Raw genomic sequence first — 20619 nt, 5'->3', positions numbered from 1 at the left:
TCCACAGAGCCACATCGTCAATCACAGTAAACACCCAGTACTTTATGTTGAGTTGGGCGTTTTCATATCAGAGCTCCACTGCCTGCTGATCACATGACACCCAGCAAGAAGAAATGGAAAAACTGCAATCCTCCTAAATATGTCATAACATTAGATATTTTAGTCTTTCATACAGTATTCCATGTTTCCTCTTATCTTGTTAAAATCTCCTAGTCATATTTTTAAACTGGATACCAGCAAATAAGCATTGTAACACTTGTACGCTGGGCACTGGCACTTCCAGAGGACTCTTGTCCTGAAGGGATGATGATTCTTCTTCACTGTGTTGTTCCAACAATTTGTTCCTGCTGCATTCATTCAGTCACAGTGCTGTCACATTTCTGTGCATAACAGCTGGCAGCAGTTCTAGTATTCAGATACCATCTTCACATCAGCACTGCGCATGCTAATGATTGGGGCGACCGTGGCTCACGGGGTTGGGAATCGCATCTGTAACCGGAAGGTCGCCGGTTCGATCCCCGGGCTCTCTGTCCTGGTCGTTGTGTCCTTGGGCAAGACACTTTACCCTACTTGCCTACTGGTGTTGGCCAGAGGGGCCGATGGCGCGATATGGCAGCCTGGCTTCTGTCAGTCTTCCCCCAGGGCAGCAGTGGCTACAACTGTAGCTTTCCTCCACCAGTGTATGAATGTGAGAGTGAATGAATAGTGGTATTGTAAAGCGCTTTGGGTTCCTTGAAAAGCGCTATATAAATCCAATCCATTATTATTATTAGCCTTTTGCCTCTCTCTTTACCCATACATAACAGAAATATGGGTTTTTGTGATAGTTTGTAGGTTTGGATTAATGGCTTGTGTACAGTGAAGACAATGAGGTTTCTTAGATACAACAGAACATTATAATCCATCTTCTTCATTTTGACCATTTGAAACCCTGATCCAGGCACCAAAAATGTTTAAAAAAAACAAAACAAAAAACAAACAAACACGTAAATAAGCCAAGATAACTGTCCTTTAAAGAAACTACACCTTCAGGTCATTAAACTGCACTGCTTGCAGTTTTGGCACTTACATTTTTTGTACGTTTTCTCTTTTGCCAATTCATGACCAAAAAGCCTTTTTTAATGAGAGTTCACATACCAAACTTTACTACAGTTTTTACTTGTTCCCCTGCTTGTTTTACAGAGAAGAATATTTTATGTATCAGGGGATATTTTGGGCATGTTTTGCAAGAAATTTAAATATAAAAAATAAATATGGGAATTCCTGTTATACAAGTCTGTTTATGGCAACATAAATAGACCTTGAATCATTTGCTAATAGGCTGTTTGTTGTCATTCAGCTACATCATGCTAGCAGATTAAGCCTTTAAAGGTGAGCAGACACCTGTTTTCTCAGGTGTGATTTAACATTTTTCTATTCAAGTTCCTACAATAAAGGCAAGTTAAACTCAAGTAAAGTTAAACTGAGGAGTTTGTCATATTTCAGGCCTGCTTACAAAACAAAATGACTACATCAGAAGTTAATAAAGGGTGGTCTCTGGCTGTGCAGCTACCCTTGGAAAAATGGAGAAACTTTTCTAATGGTCGTCAAACCATGTCTTTATTGATATATACTGAGAGGTCAAAACTCATCATTAAGAGTAAATGTCATCTTCATAGGGGAAGGAGTTAACATCATCACAGTTAAGTTTGCAGTTACAATGTGTCTCTCCAACTAATAAAAACACATCTATTTAACGGATTCCATTAATTTGGATAATTGGGGTACATTTACTTCAGCTTGAAGGCATTTTATTTATCAAGTTACCAGAAAGAACAAGAAAAGATTGCTATCCACTCAATGCCAGGAAAAACAATTACTTTAAACTTTTCTTCTTTCATTGGTATTGTTTTTTTCTTTTAATTGTATTTCATGTAATTTACTTTATTTATCCAAGAAAGTTAGGAAATTATTATGTCACAGCAGCTAAAGCAAATAACTCATAACAAAAACAACACAACTGAAAGTCGAATAGCTCATTAAACTAAATATTATCAATAACGTAAAAACAATTATAAAAAAAAGAGCATGACTGAACAGTAAAAATACAGTATTTAGATAAATCTCTTAATCACAATCTGATTAAGCAATTATGCCTTCTCTTAATAAGCAAATAAAAAAAAAGTACAGTAAACATGCAGGACAAAAATTTATTGTACAAAGATAAGGAAGGATCAGAGGCCGGTTCAGGGGATTCAAGAGGCTCTGCAGCAGTTATTTACAGCAGATTCTGACTGCATCAAGAAAATTACTCATTTCCAGTCATCAAATACTGCCTGCACAGACCAGACCAGCATGGCTCCAAAGCAACACATTTTTAAAAAGATGGAACAATACCTACGCCATCACATGATCTAATTTCACAGCTCTTCAACTGTGGCTCACAAGAACATCAAGTCTGCCTACACGGACACACAAAGTGCAGAGCAGAGCAACAGGAAAACAAAAAGGCTGAGTGTTTTGCATGCAGTCCAGCAAAAGGCTGCCAGTAGTTTCCATCTGCAGCATACTCACGTTTTTAAAACAGTGCGGGAGAACATTTCATTCTGTCACAAACATAGCTCTACATGGTCATCTATTACTTACTAAAATATGTCTGCAGCACAGACTATTAAAAAAAAAAAACACACAAAAAAAACCCAAACGTGGTTGAGGGAAATTCTGGATCAAAAGACTGCTTTTACATCAAAGTTTTAACAATTAATTTATTAGTGGGACATTTTTTTTTCTACAAAGTAAACAAGGAAGCGTAAAAGCCTGATTCATTGATTCCTTCTTTTCTGTTGTTTCTTTATGTTCTCGTCAATATTGTGCTATTTTATTATACTATAAAAACAGTCCTCGCAATTTAAAGCATAGTCTTTTATTGAAAACTCAATCTTTTGTTCACCTTTTTTCTTTTAAAGGGGATTTTGTAGATTTGTTTGTAGATTTATTTGAATTTATTTAAGGTGAAACTAGAGATAGATCCATTGATTAGACATTCGGCAGCAACACAATTGTACGTTTAAAAACAGTTAATAACACCAGTTAATAACATTCTCAAAGTGGGAGTAAATAGCATAGAGAGGTGTGACACAAGAGTTTGAACTGAACATTACGAAATGTTATCTAGATAAAGAAGTCAGCTGCAGGATAACAAAACTGACATTTTATCTTGACCAAAAACTCAAAACCATCCTCTGCTCACTTGGGCCAATCAGTGGGATGGATCCGTCCACGATTATCTCAAGTCTTATCATAGATGTGATGGAACAATTCACATAAAATGTTACAAGACAAAATAGTTGATAGGTGGATTTCTTTGGTTCAGTGATAGATAGGGATGGGTATTGATAAGATTTTCACGATTCCGATTCCATTTTTGATTCTGTTTAACGATTCGATTCTTTATCGATTCTCTTATTGATTCTTTTTTTTTTTTTTTTTTTAAAGGAGAACACTAAGGTCGATTAGCTTAGAACTTTGTTTTATATCTTCTCTTTGAACAAGATAGAAATTTAGGAGTAACATGGCCTTACAAACCCAACAGTGAGATCTTAAGAGATCCAGCCTATGGCTCTTCAATGGGGTGTCACAGGGTCCCCAAGAAAAAAAATTGTAAATGTAAAATAATAAAATAAATATTCTCCTGTAGCAATAACAAAGTATAACATAAATTATTCTGTAGCAATTACAGAATATCCAGTAATGTCCCTGCCTACAATTAAACACATTCACTTACCGAAAATCGGGGCATCTGCTGTGGCAAATGGGTTCAAGCCTTTGACCACAAACTTAGTCACTGCTCGGTGACATTCATCTATCCTGGCCTGAAAGGAGACGCTACCAGACTGCAGCGAGAACTGCCAGCATCTGAGCCAGCCAGACTCTGTCTGTCTCTCTCATCATGGTCACCTAAATGCACAGTAATGGCAGGTTTTGTAATAAGGCAGATTGCGCTAACATAATATGCACTGTTAGTTGATTATTTACCTGCCGCATTAACGGGGGAGGATGTGCAAACGTTACCGCTACTGCTGGTTTGAGATTCACGAGTCCGGAGCGGAATTAAAAACACGACATTCATTTAAGGTCATCGCGTGTTTTGTGAGCAAATGCTTTTGCATATTCGTAGTGTTTCCTCCCTTAAATGAAATGTCTACTTGCAAGTTGCCCTGTTGTCATCCGTTCTCGTAAAGTATAATCAAACTTTTGAGCGTTTGAGCCGCCGTGTTTCCTGCCAGGTAAATGACGCTCCGCAACGTGATGACGTAATTTGGGGCGACTGGAATCGTTAAGGGAATCGTTTGCAAAAATGGCAAACAATTCCTTGGAATTGAAACAGTGGGAACCGGTTCTCAGCAAGAACCGGTTTTCGATACCCATCCCTAGTGATAGAAAAAAATGTATTGTACACACAGCACTAGGGCTGGGCCATATTATACCGTTCACGGTAATACCGGTATAATGTTAGGCAACGATAGGAAAATGAAATATCGCGATAGAATGGGAGTAAAACGCGCATGCGCAGTGCCTTTGTTTTCATACGCACATGGCCGATTGTTGAGTGAAACAGATGAACCAGAATTGGTTTGTAAAAATGGTGCAACTTCAGTGATGTGGAACTGGTTTGGTGTTTGTCCGTCAGATACACAACAAAGCACATTTTTTTGCAGAACATGCAAGCGGCCGTTCTAAGATGCTCTTAAATCTGGGAGTAATCTGGGTCCTAAACTCCGTATCCTTCAGGTCAAACAACACTGCAGCATCACTTAGAGTTAAAAACTGTCTAAATTCTTTCATCTTTAATAAAACGATCAGCATTGCTGCTTTACCAGGTGTAACTATAAAGTTTAACTTCCAGGCATCCATGAAAACAAAAGTTATTACATTTAACGGAGTTAGAAGTTAGCAGGAAGCTAGCGGAAGTTAGCTCGCTAGTTTCGCTAGTTACCTAAGCATGATATTGCATGTTCTGACTGAGAGATTTCTGAAAAAATTCAAACGTACAGCTCTGCTATCACTTCCAACATAAATGAAGACAGGAAACTAAACAGCAGTGACGTTTGTAGGGTTACTGAAGTTTGGCTAGCTGGTATATAATGATGTGCTACGTGATCGCTAGCGACACAGCTATGTTAGCATAACATAAACAGTGAAGCTGGAGGACGAACACTAACACTTTTCCACTTATAAAAGTTAACGTGAAGGTTCTTCATGGTTAGAGACAAATGCAATCGCATGGCAGGATGCTGTAAACGGACCAAACTTCAGTCAGGAGAACAACTGAGATAATCCATCCACAATACGAGGTTACTCATTAATATACTGCAACAACATGGGAATAGAGCAGCTGCCAGAGAATTCAACATTAATGAATCAATGGTACAGAAGTGGAGGAAGCAAGAAGAATGAGTTTAATAAAGTTTGATTTATCTGACTGCTTTGTTTCGCTTAATGTGCCTTATAATCCCGTGCACCTTATGGTCCGAAAAATGCGTACTGCACACTGCAGTTTAATGTTGCAAAGCACCTCTTTTTGACTTCAGTGGATATTATACATGGTTATGCTCAGGATATGTCAGCCCATTTCTACTGGAAATGCCTTTTGGTTAAACTTTCAGCAAGGAATTTGCATTTGCACTGTTACATTTTTATAAAGCTTTAATGTACATAAAAACCAGCTTCTTGTTTAAGTGAAAATAAATGGAAGGTTGTCTTTTTGCGCTAGTAATGTTGTGGAGTTGTATTTTGTCTCGCATCAATTATATCGTCGGTTATATCGTTATCGCAAATTTTCAAATATATATCGTGATAAATATTTTTGGCCATATCGCCCTGCTCTACACAGCACATTTCTCTTCCACCTCTAATAGGTTTGATATTGCTCTTCATCTCTGTTGCACTGGCCTTTTGATATGTCTCACTGGTGTAAAGCTTCCAAGACCCATGTATTTCCACTGTCAGTGAAGAAAAAGAAAAAAACCATTGGAGTGGTAATCCCATTTTTTTTTTGTTAACCATAAAAAACGTCAGGAAAGTATTTAAAAATACTAAACCCCTGGCCTCAATACAGTCCCCCTAACCAGCATTTCACCGCAGGAAGTGCAGGCAATAAATTTAAACTCTGGGCCTCCAACGGGCTTAAAAGGATTCCAGATCAGGAGGACAGCATCAGGAGATTAACCTTAGAGATTACACTTTTGATAATGAGCAGGTTGTTTCTGAAGCGATAATGTAAAATGCCAAGAATAAAAAAAGTATAAAGAAGCTCTCTACACAGCTGCCACATCAGCTTTAAGAAACCCAACAGTGACCTGTACAAACAACCAATCAGGTCCCTTTTTAGATTTCCAGCTTTAGTTCATTTTAGTTTTGTTGGCAACATATAGTCCAATTTCATCTCGAGTGGTAAAACAAATAAAAATACTGCACACAAACATTCAGTATCCATTTAACCACAGCCTGAGCGGGCTTTTAAAAAAAATGACCAGAGTTTAATCAACAAGTCTTGCTGCACATGTGTTAAAATTTATAGAGCAAACATTCCTATGCGAGTTAATATGGAACTAAAACTAACAACATCTAGAAAATACTTCAGTTCCAGTACTCTGTAACAATGCTGGCATCCACACACCAGGAACAGCAATGACTTCACTGAATTTTAATATTTTGCAAAGCTAGTTTTAGTTTCCACCAATTACTTTTTACACACACAGACTTTAAATGCCTGTGGTTCCCAGGTATAATATGTATTCGGAAGGGCTCCATCTTCATCACCTTAAACTGCAGCTGGTAACTGTATTAGTTGTCCTTGCTGCCTATCCCAACCACAACCAGCATCAAGTGGAGAACTGGCTCATGTGCGCTGAGGTCATTAACAAAACAACACAAAACAATGCTACCCGCAGACCAAGATGGTGGATCTGAAGTCTGTCTACGAGCTGAGAAATCAAAGATGCATCTAATTAATAACTGTCACAAACAATATAAACTATTATTCATTAATTTATAAAAGAAAGCACAGGTTGGTCGAACGGTCACACAGAGAGCCACTTCCCCTGTCACCACCACATACAGAAATTCAATGAGAAACACTGAACAGATACAATCAGCAGCTGCAGCGACACACTGTTGTTTAGACACAAACTTTAGGTCATGGTACTATTTGACTTTAAAGCTCTGTAAATATCAAAAGCATGAAAACAGTCCGACCAGTGTTGCCCAGAAACCTGCCTGAAATTCTGGACCTCAAAGACCTTACCTGGGAGGTATTCTCCTCGTACGTCAGGTAGTGATTTGTCACAGGCCAAAGTTCACCTTTCAGCTAATACCTCACCCTGACTATTCTGAGAAATGCCTGCCCCCCTCCACAGCTTCTAACTTTTACTTCATTTCTCTTCTGGTTTCAGAGGAAGCAGCTGATTCTTCTCTACTTTTCCACGGAGCGCATGAAGTCTAAGACTAACTTGCTTTCTTCGTCTCTCCGCTCCTCCCCTCTGAACAAACAGCTGAGTTTCTTCCTTTAACTTGTGCAAGGTACTGTAGCTCCACCCCTCCTGGCACTCACTGTGAGGAAACACTCCTCTCTGCTGCAACTATGACTCTTCACTACCTTTATCATCTTGTGGGAGGTCAAAGGTAGCCTGGATAAATCACTTGGCAACTGATTTATCATCTTTAATCCCAACCTATTTTTGAGCTGACATTTTATTGTCCTGCTCACCTGGCTGGAAGAGCAGTGAATCTGAAAATGAAACACCCCCATTAACCACATGACCACAAGTATGCGTGAGTGTTTTACGGAAATACGGACAGCAGTAACAGACTGATAGGGGAAACAAAGAAGTACTATTGTTGTGATCAAAACAATGACACGAGACGCATGCACAGGCCAGACTTTAATAATTCATAGCTCAATGTTTACCTTATAAAATTAACTTTCATTATTTTAAAGAAGTAGTTCAACAGAGCAATGCAGGAACACTAACACACAACTTGCTCGAATTTATTCTTTGGATCTGTATGTGTTTTTCTGTGTCTCACCACATAAACAATATTGTGGGAAAAAATGACTTCACAAAGGCAGAAAACTGCTGATCCTCACTTACAAACATTTCTGGCCACAAGTCATCCAGTGAGGTCACAACAGGTGTTTTAGATTAGATGGAAGACCGAATAATAAGGAAACACTCCCACGTTGTTACCTCCTATTTTAAATGAACTATAATTGAAGCGGCTCCAGGGAGCTGTGCTGTTCAGAGGACTTTATGGAGACTTCTGAGCATCAAACAGCAATAAAACTCAATACATTTTCATTGATCTATAAAAAGTATTTAATATTATAGAGAAAATGTTTAGAGTAAGAGATGACGGCTAAATAGTTATCAGTATGTGGAAATGGATACTGCTGAAAAATACTTATGGGGAAGCACAAAGTCCAGTCCTGTGCCTCATATGTTTTATATTATATAATAATGACATTGTCAGTTATCAAAACTACTTTATTTGTCAACAACACTAATTTACATCACTGTGGGCAAAGTCTAGCACAGATTATGTAAACAAAGTTTTCACATTACTAAAAAATTTTTATTAATGTTTATTTAGTGGTTGTTTGAAATTAGAAATGCAGTATCAATGTGGAGAAAGGGGATATTAAATAAAGATGTAAATCTGAAAATGGTTCAGTTTGGGGAGTATCTTTAAAGGGTTATAAGGAGAGTGGAGTTCATTATATAGATAAAGATGTTCATAAAATAAAATTGAAGCATAGTTATGGTTATGAAACTGTCGTTTTTCGTCTTCTGTGCATTTTCTTTGGTCTTTGGGTTTTTTAAATGAAATTTAGTTCTAAACGTGCTGCTATATAAAAAGTGTAATTTGCCTTCTTTCTATTTGATTAATTTCTTTCTTGTGGACATTTGTCACTATCAAAGTTTTCAAAGACCCAGCTTTGGTTTAATGTAAAATTGCAAACACAGTAACCATCTTTATAAAGCTGTAGGCAGATCTCCAGAAAGCTAATTCTAATACCAGGGAGCTGAGACATTCTTCAGCTATTAATAAATCTTCTGACATCCCTCCCCTTCAGCAGCACTCTAGAGACAGAGTCCAACTGTTAGTTAAATAAGAAGAGCTGTTTGATTAAAGGAAATGGTTAAAAAAAAAAAAAAAAAAAAAAAAAAAAAAAGTGAAATTTGACCTGTTGGAGGTAAAAAAAATGTCAAATGTGGTCCTGAGACAGAAGGTAGCATCATTGCTCTGTAAGTCTATGATGCCGTAATTGTTTGTTTTGTTTTTGTTTTCTTTCCTGCCTGTCCCGTTTGGTTCTTTTGCCATCAGAATTATTGTCTAAAGGCAAAGAAAGATGCCCAACGGATTTACTTTGCCAAATGGACAATCCCGGCCTTGCCGTATTGGTCTATTTGATTCACCTTTGCTTTTATTGTTTATTTTATTTTCACTTGCTACACATGGGACAGACATGACTGGGGGAAAGAAAAGGGAGAGAGAAAGAGAGGTAGGGAAAGAAAAACAGCGGGGGAGAGGAACTATGATAAAGGGCAAAAAACAAAAACCAACACAACAAACAGACAAAAAATGCTGTAATTGTTCCCGTAATATTCCAATATATTGGGAATATAATATCAGATGCTGAAGGTCAAAGGTCAAACTAGAGACTACAGTCGTTTCCCCACAGAACATGTTGGACGCTTCTTTAGATCTCAGGTAAGCACCATTCACTTTCATGCATTATTGACCATGTGGATAAAATACTACCGTTGGTGTTAATTGATGGACTTCTTAAACCTGTGCTGAACTACAATCCAAACCTGCACATCTGAAAATAAACCAGGACAATTCTGTTACGGCCTTTTTATTTTACTCAGTTTTCGTGTGGGGGCTTGTGTATGTTACTCCCCTCCTGCCGCCTAGCAGAGGGGGTCGTAACAATTCATCACAACTCACCACTAAAATACCACACATCTGCAGTGACAGAGAGACAAGGGAAAAAATTACAGAGACTGAAATGATTTTGTTCCTGTGCAAAGGCATACTAGAAACCAGAAAGTGACTGATGATCACTTGTTCAAAAAGCAAAATTACTCATAATTTCAAATCAGAATCCTGGTAACTAATATCTGATGTCTCACAAATGTCTAAATGGATTATTCCATCCAGGTTATTTTTATATTCCAATTCTTATTGATTTCACTTCCTAGTTGTGCATCAGAATCTTCACTTCGTGAAGCTTTGTTTGTGACAAAAAGCAGTTGTAAATGAAAAGCCGTCTTTCCAGGTTGGGAAAAATGTATCACACAATGTCCAAATTTGGATAAACAGTCAAAGTAAGCTCTAAATGCATCCCAAGACCTCAGCTTTATTCATTAGACAAGTGTGTGGCCTGTCATCTAGAGATTTAAACATTTGATTTCAGTAGTTGTCAGTAGTAATGCTACGTGGTTACTTAAACAAAATATTCATATTATACTAAGTAGAAAACCAGTTAACTACCAGAGGTGACATGTTATGCAGCCACATGGCACAAGGTAGGAGCCCCTCTCTTTCAGTGACAAGAAGTTCAGTGTCAAAGCAAACTGAAATAAAACCACTTGACCACAGCAGTGTTTTCCGGTCCTCTGTGTGGAAGGAAGTGCTAGCACTGCTAACATTAGCTAGACTTGGCAAACTAATCTTAAAGTCCTGCACGTGTGACAACATGAAAGTGCCGCACATTTTAGCAACATGTAAAATACAGTTTGATTCCTGAAGAACGTGATTAACAGTTACAAATAGATAGGGCTGAACGATTATGGAAAATAATCTAATTGCGATTTTTTGCCCCAATATTGCGATTGCGATGCGATATGCGATTATTTTTTAAGGTATTTGTCTTCTGTATTATTAAACAAAGACAAGCAATACATCATATAGTATGGCCAATACTATATTACATCAATTTTAAACTGTTCTTTCCTGGAAGACAGACCTCTGTTATGATGACATGAGGTGATGCATGAATTGATGACTGACATTTTTATTTAACTTCTTCAATCACAACAGTATATTTGAACATACACAATAGTTTATTTTTAGCTTACAAACATCTGAGCATAAAGTGCTGACAAGGAACCCTGGTGTAAACATTAAAATGAAAGTCAGTACAATGTGCAGATTGCAGAAATATACATAAAAAAAATCAGTGGCTTTACCACACTCAGTTTTTCGACATCTGTGAACTACTAGACAGTCATTCAATTAAAAAATAATATTAAATAAATAAAACTAATAAATAAAAAATACACACATCTTACTGATCTCTGCAGTCAGTAACATTACACATAAAGTGCAAACATAATAGCAATTGTATAAACACACACACAAACACGCCTTTAAAGTTTAAAGGCGTGAAATTGGACGGTCTAGTTCTGATTAGCGTCACCGCTGTCTCGGTGGAGTTTAATAAACTCGGCCGTCTGCTTCTTGCTATCTAAAATATAACCAGACACTGGCGTAAATTCTCGACTGTCTCATACTTCTGTTTAATAAGTTTTCTGTTTGACGTTTAGTCAGCTGTGTGAAAACCAAGGAGGAACCCACCCGGGGGATTAATAAAGTTTTATTTTATCTAATCTAATAACTTTAATCTCAGCCAAACCGATTTACTCACGAACAAACAAAACACTGAAAAAAGCCCAACAATAACATTTTTAGGTTGTCTAAGTGACTTATATATTACGTTTAACCCGAGCAGCGAAACTCCGCGGTGATCTGAAAATGATGTGCCGGGAGTTGTGCCGTTCTCGGCCGCATCAGTAACCCTCGAGCTCCCGGCTAGCTGTCGAGCTGGTGGGTAGCAGACGCCTCTGAAAACGTCGAAGCACTTTTGCAAATATGGGATATCTTGATAAACCGAGCAGATATTTGATGTTTACACAACTACTTTCTCGCCTGAAAATATGTTAAAAGTTTATTTTGTGACCCAGAAAGATTAGTATGAGTAATTTTAAAACTTAGTAGCGGCCGCCATTGCTGGAAACTGGAGTTTGGCTGAGATATGGTTGTAATTTGGACAGCCTTCGGCGCGTCGCTGTGACGTAATCGGTCTACAAATGCGGCCTCAGGAGGATGCAGCCCATGAATTGTATAATATAATCGCAGTATAATCGCAGCCTTTGCGGTTAGAAAATTGCACTTGATCATGTCGCGATATTATCGCAAATGCGATATATCGTTCAGCCCTACAAATAGATCTCAAACACACACATTTTTAGGAACAATAGTCGATCATTAGATTGGGCTTGTTTGAATTATTTGTGAATGTTTTCATACTGTTAACAACTAATTCTTGGTGTCCTTTAGTTTTGCAACCCAGCTTTTTGTTTTCTAGCACAGACAGCATGAACAAACCAGACCCAAGACTCCGGTCAGCGTGGCTGATGGGTTTACCAGACTGGAAGCTGAGCAGCATGGCAGCATATGGCACTGCCCAACACAGCACTGAGCCCCAGTAACACTAATACACACGTCCAGCCAATTACAAACACACAGACACGCAAGTGGGACTCTGAGTACAGTAGGAAGTTCCATGCTGGGTCAGCGGCTGGTCAGCTACAGCCCATTTAACACAAACACACACAAAGAAAGGCAAAGATACATGTAAACACTCAGCATGAGTCAATATAAGAAAAATGGGGGGGGGGACCCTAAAACTCAAATGAACAGTTGATTCAAAAGGTTATTACACAGGCCAGAATTATTAACACACACTCGCAGACCCTTATCCTCAGCTCATTAACTGCCCTCATCCTCAACTAGACTGATAATAATCACATCACTACACAAGCAGAAATTGTGTGTGTGTGTGTGTGTGTAAGCATTTAACCTTAACCAGACAACCATTAAATCGGCAACAACATCTGGTTAAATCTGTATCAGTATACTTTTGCTTTAATGAGCAGCAATAAATCCCAATTTTTCAGAAGAATGTGTAGTGTAGAAACTGTAGAAAGCTTTGTTAAAAAATATAGTCTGTTATTACTACATAAACAAATCTTCATGGATCAATGTGAGTGGTGCTTACTCGCTTCGTCGGCGTGCCTCCATCCCATCAGGTAGGAAGAGTTTGATTGTTGACACGATGCAGCCATGGGTGACTGCAGACAAAAAGAGAAAAGACACTTCAATATTGTTCATATGAAGAAAACGAAATAAAACAGAGCAGAATGTTTACATATACAAAGTCCTGGATCATCAGCGAATATAGAGACTCTAGAGAATCCATGTCAAACATGCATCCCGGGCTGACTATGTGTCAAAGTTCCTAATTTTTAAGGAAAAGATTTCTGCCTTTCTGGCCCATATTAACAAATCCTATGAGGTATCAAATTTCATATTATTGAAGGTTTTCTGATATAATTAGGTATGGTTCAGAGTAATCACCAGTAGCTCACGAGTAAAAGGCAATTTTTTCACCAGTAGCTGCAGAGCTGTTGTATTACCACTACCTTCAGCCCTGTTGAAGATTATTCCACAGATTGTCAAACACATGGTGAGTCAGTGCCTGAGTGTTTGAGCGTATGTTGCTTCTTTCTGGGGCTGTGCGATATGACCAAAATCTCATATCCCGATATAAGACCTCTATCATCCCGATAACGATATAAATCACAAAAATGTTACACTTTCTGAAAATTCTGTGAATCTCGGGCAGCTTGACTTGCGTGAAGTGTTTTCAGCTGGGCGTCGTGTACATGGAGTCGAATGTTTTAACCAATGCATGAAACTATACATTTTTAGACATAAGTTGTAATGGCCGCCATTTTCTTTGTGAGTATTTATTACACGGCGTGCTGCGGGGAAAAGCCTGTTCTAACGTTTGAATCTAAGGTTTATTTTTTAGCACCTGACGGCTCTTTTTTGCTTCTCATCCGTAAACACTATGCATACTCTTTCACGTGATTCAGTTTATTTTAAAAAGTCTCAACAGGATCTTGAGCTTTATTCTGAAAGGTTTATGTGGAAAATAAACAAGCAGACACGCGATGGTTTTGCCGTCGCTGTTGTTAACGACAACGTGTAGAATAGAATAGAATAGAATAGAATAATCCTTTAATTGTCCCACAAGGGGAAATTTGGTTGTAACAGCAGCCAGAAAGACACACATACAACAAACAGTACACAGGACACAGAACAGAAACAGACACAATTTTTCTTACATATTTACAAAAACAGGCGCTTGTCCGTCCATAGTGTGGTTATATTAAATATAAGAGAAAGAGAGAACTTTAAGAAATTAATATAGCCACTACAGTGACCATCAAAACGGTGAAAAAAATAAAATATTGCCATAAACAGTAACTGCTACCAAGTCAAGCTTGTGTCCTGTGTGTCACAACAAAGAAGTGGTTTGTTCTGAGCTAAATAAAAGCACACGTGCTGTAGTGCCTGGATCAGCATGTGAGCTGACTGTGTGCAGAGGCACACAGATGGACAGAAAAGAGGGAGTCACATGGAGGGACTGGGATTTTTAGATCAGGTCATCCTGAACCATGCCTTAGTTATGCGACAGACTCAGGTGGCTGGGGGACTTCCCATGATGCACTGAGCATTTCTTCTTTACTCCCGTCTTTTCACTAACTGTACGATAACATGCCACTATCATCTCTATTCTTGTCCGTTTTCTCTTTTCCCTCCTCTCACCCCACAACTGGCCACAGAAGATCCTGCCCCTCCCCAAGTCTGGTTCTGTTTGAGGTCTCTTCCTGTTAAAAGAGATTTCTTCCTCCTCGCTCTTGTAGGGGATCATTTGATTGTTGGTGTTCTCTTTCTCATAATTGATGGGGTTCTTATAGTACAAAGCAACTTAAGACAACTATTGTTGTGAAGGGGTAGTGTTAATAGAATAAATACATATCCTATTTCCAGTATACAGAGACTAAATTTGTTTAGACACAGCTTTTTGTCGTTTTGCTTATTTTTTTAATGCATAACAACAGTTCCCAGAACACACTTCTCTAAAGCTATCGGGCTTGTCATGCATGCACTGGCGCAAATCCAGGATGTGAAAACAAAAACGTGTTTCTAGACCCTAGTGACTTATTTTCATATTGCTGATAAATTAAAGTAGTTATGAGTCTCTTCTGGTAAAACAAACTGTATATTTTTTATTATATAATTTAACTTGATATAATCTTCTAAAATCTGTAAAAAGGCATAGATCAGTCTTTTTTTTCATAACCTCTGACAGAAGTTTAATGCCTGTTGGAACTCCAGTATGAAAATGGCTTAAGTAGAGCTGAAAATCTGACCTTAATATGCGCTCTCTGGTGTGTATGTATGCATTAGCTCATATGACCAAAGCTAAATGAGCCCAGAGCCATCCTTGAAGGTTAGTCAAGTGTGATTACTTGACATGTGTGCATTATTAACTATAAGAGTAAGGAAAAATCCTCTGTCCATTATGTATGCTGACTGAGAAGCATAAAATATGTGCTTTGCCCCATAATACATCACTGTATGTCATCATATTCCACATGTGATCTTTGTACCTTTGCGTGTGTTCTCAGTGACGTCGACGCCAAACTGGATGATGTCGCCGGAGAGGACCTCACAGGGCGGACTCTCCTCCGAGCCACGACTCAACCTCTGGCTGTTGATGAATGTCCCATTGCTGCTTTTAGTGTCTTGCAGGTAGAACTGAAACATGCAAAACAACAGGTCACAACCATGTGAAGAAAACTGACACTTATAAACAAACATGAACAGAAAACTCTAAATTGAAGAAGAGTCGAGTTAAAATAGATCCCCAGATTAAAAGAGAGAAATAAATTATGACAGGAAATATGAAGCTACGGCTCATAATGGCAGAAATTATATTTCACAACCTTTTGGTAGTATGATTTTCATATTGTCAAACAAATATTAAGTATTTATCAGTAATCAAAGCCAATTAAATAGTATATTTTTGGAAAAGAAATGTCTGCATAAACTATTTCCTTGTTTTCACCAGTGGTAGGATTTAACATGTTACCAACTACACCCTCTGGGACCTGGACACTGTTTGCTATTCACCAACAAAAACAACCAATATAAAATAAAAATGCACTACAAATGACCAGGCCTCAAACTGATAAAAACATGTACAATACAAAGCTAAATACTTGGTGTATCCAAAAAACAAAAAGAAAGCAAAAACACACACAAAATGATCTGACCCCCGTCCAATGAATTTCACCAGAACATAAAACTGAAACTCTTGACATGAACTCCCCTGGAGCAACGTGGGGTTAGACGGCACCAAAAAAGATATTCTGCTTTGTTTACCTAATTATTCATGTCACCCAACCACAACATAGCCTCACAGTTACAGAGCCACCTGTCACCATCGATGGCTGCAGTCTACCTCCTTGTAATACACAGATTTTACAATGTTGTATTACCGTATTTTTTGGACTATAAGGCGCACCGGATTATAGGGCACATTAAGCGAAACAAAACAGTCAGATAAGTCAAAATTTACTCAACCCATTCTTCTTGCTTCCTCCACTTCCGTACCATTGATTCATTAATGTTGAATTCTCTCACAGCTGCTCTATTCTATGTTGTTGCAGTATATTAATGACTAACCTCATAATGTGGATGGATTATCTCAGTTGTTCTCCTGACTGAAGTTTGGTCCGTTTACAGCATCCTGCAATGCGATTGCATTTGTCTCTTACCATTGGGAACCTTCGCGTTAACTTTTATTGACTAGAAAGAAGTTAGCGTTCATCCTGCAGCTTCACTGTGTTTATGTTATGCTAACATAGATGTGTCGCTAGCGATCACGAAGCACATCATTACATGCCAGCTAGCCCAACTTCAGTAACCCTACAAAATACACTCCTGTTTAGTTTTCTGTCTTCATTTATGTTGGAAGTGGTAGCAGTGCTGTACGTTTTAATTTTTTCAGAAATCATGTTTAGGTGGAAAATAGCGAGCGCCGTGTACCACATAAAATTGGTTCGAGGTCAATAAGCACAACCAGGATTCATACATAAGGTGCACCGGATTAAAAGGCGCACTGTTGATTTTTGAGAAAATTAAAGGATTATAAGTGCACCTTATAGTCTGAAAAATATGGTACAAGCACAGCAGCTACCCAGAGATGACCCTGGTGAGGCATAGGCACAAGGTTTTATTTTTCAGGGGAGAAAGAGGAACTCATCTTGGTTTGTAAATTCCCACTGTAAAACCTCACAATGAGCATTATTTGCCATCAACATCTTTTTGTTTTAAACCAGAGGTGAAGAGTGAGGGACACTGGATTCTTGTATGTCAATCACAAAGTAGAGGGTAATGGGAACCACAGCCAATAGCATGTTGTGTTTAGTAAGTCTCACGGTACTTTGTGAAATAGTCAGGACACAATTTTCATCAGACCAGATGTCATATCAACTAGAGATAGACCGATCCGACATTACGTATCGGTATCGGTCCAATACTGACCTAAATTACTGGATCGGCTATCGGAGAGAAATAAAAACTGTAATCCGATCCATTAAATATCACAAAAGCACTTCACAAAACTTGCGACATGGCAGAACTCAGCTTATAACTTTAGCACATCGGAGCAGTATGCGTCACGTGGTACAGCGGCTGTGGCGTGTGAGACCTCTCGGCGGTCTGGTTGAGCATTTGGAGCCTCGCTACCAAACCGGAATTTCATCTCTGAGAACGTTATCCCAGAGAGAAGTAAAGCAAGTGTGTAAGTTCATCTCTGAATGTTCATAAAGCATTCCCACGTTAAGCTTATGACTGCCTCTCATTCTCTCCCCCTCCCTCTCCTGCTGCTACTTCAATCATGAAACTAATCAATGATCAGCTGATCGGCTTTTCAGTCGCGAGTCCCGTCTCTCTTGTCTGTTTTTGGCCCACTTTGCATGTTTATGCTTGATAAGCTGTTGTTAGAATTTATTTAATATTACTTTCTACACCAGGATCCTTTTCTACGTAGCTGACGGCTGGTAACTGTGCAGGGGCAGGTCTAGCAAGGTTTTGCCAGGGGGGCAGGTAGGGCGTTAACAGGGAAAGGGGGAAAGAAATACTTTTCTTTCTTATTCTCATTTAAAATGTCTAGCTTTTGATAAATAATTATCTGAATCTTACACCCAAAGTTTTAATCTGATGTAAAATGTATAGAAGTCTATTACTAAATATAGTAACTATTAAGTCTAATATATACCCTAGTAAGCTATAGTACTTTTACCTTTGGGAAGGTACCATCTGTGCAGTCTGCAATTCTGTTGAAGAAAGATGTTGAATCTATTTAATTATTGTAGAAAAATAATTGATTTCTGTGCAATTTTTTTTTAACATTTATTTTTTATTTTACACGTGCATTAAATTAAAGTAGATTACGTCGATTAAGCATCACAAGGCGGGGGGGGGGGGGGGGGTTCCCTATTCATTTATTTATGTATGTATTTATTTTTTAACCTATTAGTTAGGTTGTTTAATATTTCCGCTAAGTACTCTTTAAAATACCAGAATAGGAAGGATGGTGTAGGCTTAAGTTTATTAGATTGATCAATATTGCTGAACTATGAAATATTTTGGGTGCAGTGTATTTTTTGCATACAGATATAACAGAATAGCTTTATTGTTTTGTTTTTTAAAACTTGAGTATGAACTTATACAAAATGCAGCAAAATATTTAAAAAACTGTTTTATTGATTAAAAAAATACACTATATCGGATTCATATCGGTATCGGTAGATATCCAAATTTATGATATCAGTATCAGACATAAAAAAGTGGTATCGTGCCATCTCTAATATCAACCGATTTGCATCCATGCACATTGATTACAGATTTTTTTGCCCCTGAAGGAGGGATGTTCGATATAACGATATATATTGGATGACGATATAATAACGTATATCGTTTGTTTTGTGGCGTCGTAAAATAAACTCTTTACAGCAATATTTTTTCATCGTTTTGATGGTCACTGTAGTGGCTTTATTAATTTCTTAAAGTTCTCTCTTTCTCTTATATTTAATATAACCACACTACGGACGGACAAGCGCCTGTTTTTACGTGTTGTCGTTAGCAACAATGAGTGTAAAACAAGGTAACAAGTCCGCTTGTTTGTTTTCCACGTAAACCTTTCACAATAAAGCTCAAGATCCTGCTGAGGCTTTTTAAAATAAACTGAATCACGGGAAAGAGTATGCAGAGAGTTTACGGATGAGAAGAAAAACTTCACGCAAATCGAGTTGCCCGAGATTCACAGAATTTACAGAAAATATTACATTTTTGTGATTTATATCGTTGTCAGTAAATGTCTTATATCGGGATATGAGATTTTTGTCATATCGCACAGCCCTATATCCTGAAGGGCAAAAAAGTTTGGAGGCTCATATCTCATGTCTTTCACAAATCAGAGATGTCATCCTCTGCTAACCATTACAAAAATGTCATACTTTAGACCACACGCCTTATAAATCGTGCAGGTTGACACCCACCAGGCCCACAAACAGACAGACATAGCTACTCTGAAATCACCCAGGGACTCCCGCAGTCCTGTTTCAAAGCTTTAAGATGACTGTTTTCATCATCACCATTTTGGCATTTTATAATCAGATGTCACAAGCGAGGGTTTGTGACAAGCAGAGGTCGATGTTTTGAGAAAATTCAGGCTTCTCCCTGTTATCCATCTTTTATATACAGTCTATATACACAGAGAACACCCATGATGGTAAACCATAAACAAGAAGCCAAAATCATGTTCGTTCATATGATTCAGGAAACCCATGCAGAATATCTTGATTGATATCAGACAGGAAACAACCAGTCAAAACAAAACACAAATTAGAGCAAACACAGATATTAACAGCTAAAATTGAAACACAAACGAGCACACACAGATAAAGGTAACACAGACACAGCAAAAATTACACACACACACACACACACACACACACACAGATAACGATCTGATCTGGATGCCCGGGGCCTTTTTGCCTGTTGTTCCAGGAGTTTCATTCATCAGCTTTCAGCTCTCCGTCATGACTTGAAACGCTCTGTCCTACCAGAGAGAGAGGAAGGAGGGACTGAAGGAGGAAACAGCAAAAAACAAGCCACGGAGAGAGAGAGAGGCTGAGGCTGACTGGCTCACTTCGCTGTTTATCCCACTGCAGTGTGCAACGAAAAGCTAGCAATTCACACCTCATGATAGCTATACACTAACACACACACACACACACACACACACACACACACACACACACACAGAGTTACCTCCTGTCCCCATGGTAACCTGGAGATGGGGAGGGAGGGACCTAACTATAGAGCTTTTCACCCAGCAACACCACACACACACACACACACACACACACACACACTATGCGTCACATATGGCTCTCGCAGACTTACATTCTCACGCACATACACAGAGAAACCATGACATCATCCACCTGTGAGCTGCAGACAGCGAGTTCAGTCTGCTGACTGTGACGCCTGATTTCTCATAGAGCACCTGAGACGTGGACTTGTTTCACAACATATATTACGACATGTCACACAACCAGGAAGTAACAATAAAGCAGAGCACAG

The 20619-nt window shown here is 38.4% G+C and overlaps 1 protein-coding gene across 9 annotated transcripts in view; it reads right to left on the bottom strand.

Moving 5' to 3' along the window:
* slmapa (sarcolemma associated protein a) overlaps nucleotides 1-20619 on the bottom strand; it is an 83327-nt gene that overhangs the window by 38959 nt on the left and 23749 nt on the right. For 8 of the 9 annotated variants that reach the window (XM_085457191.1, XM_085457195.1, XM_085457196.1 and 5 more), the window contains exons 3-4: nucleotides 15573-15720; nucleotides 13109-13181 (exon numbers count right to left, since the gene is read on the bottom strand). In XM_085457191.1, the coding sequence (XP_085313317.1) occupies nucleotides 13109-13181; nucleotides 15573-15720 (221 nt within the window). Of the gene's footprint in view, nucleotides 1-7285; nucleotides 7506-13108; nucleotides 13182-15572; nucleotides 15721-20619 lie in introns of those variants that run through there. The other variant, XM_085457200.1, reaches the window with a different exon arrangement.

The sequence above is a fragment of the Copadichromis virginalis genome, linkage group LG5 (genome assembly GCF_057382275.1).
Source record: "Copadichromis virginalis isolate Kocher_CV1m ecotype Utaka linkage group LG5, C_Virginalis_male_GT1.1, whole genome shotgun sequence".
Classification (NCBI taxonomy): domain Eukaryota; kingdom Metazoa; phylum Chordata; class Actinopteri; order Cichliformes; family Cichlidae; genus Copadichromis; species Copadichromis virginalis.
Note: the sequence above shows the minus strand (reverse complement) of the source record. Positions and strands in the feature narration are given on the sequence as shown.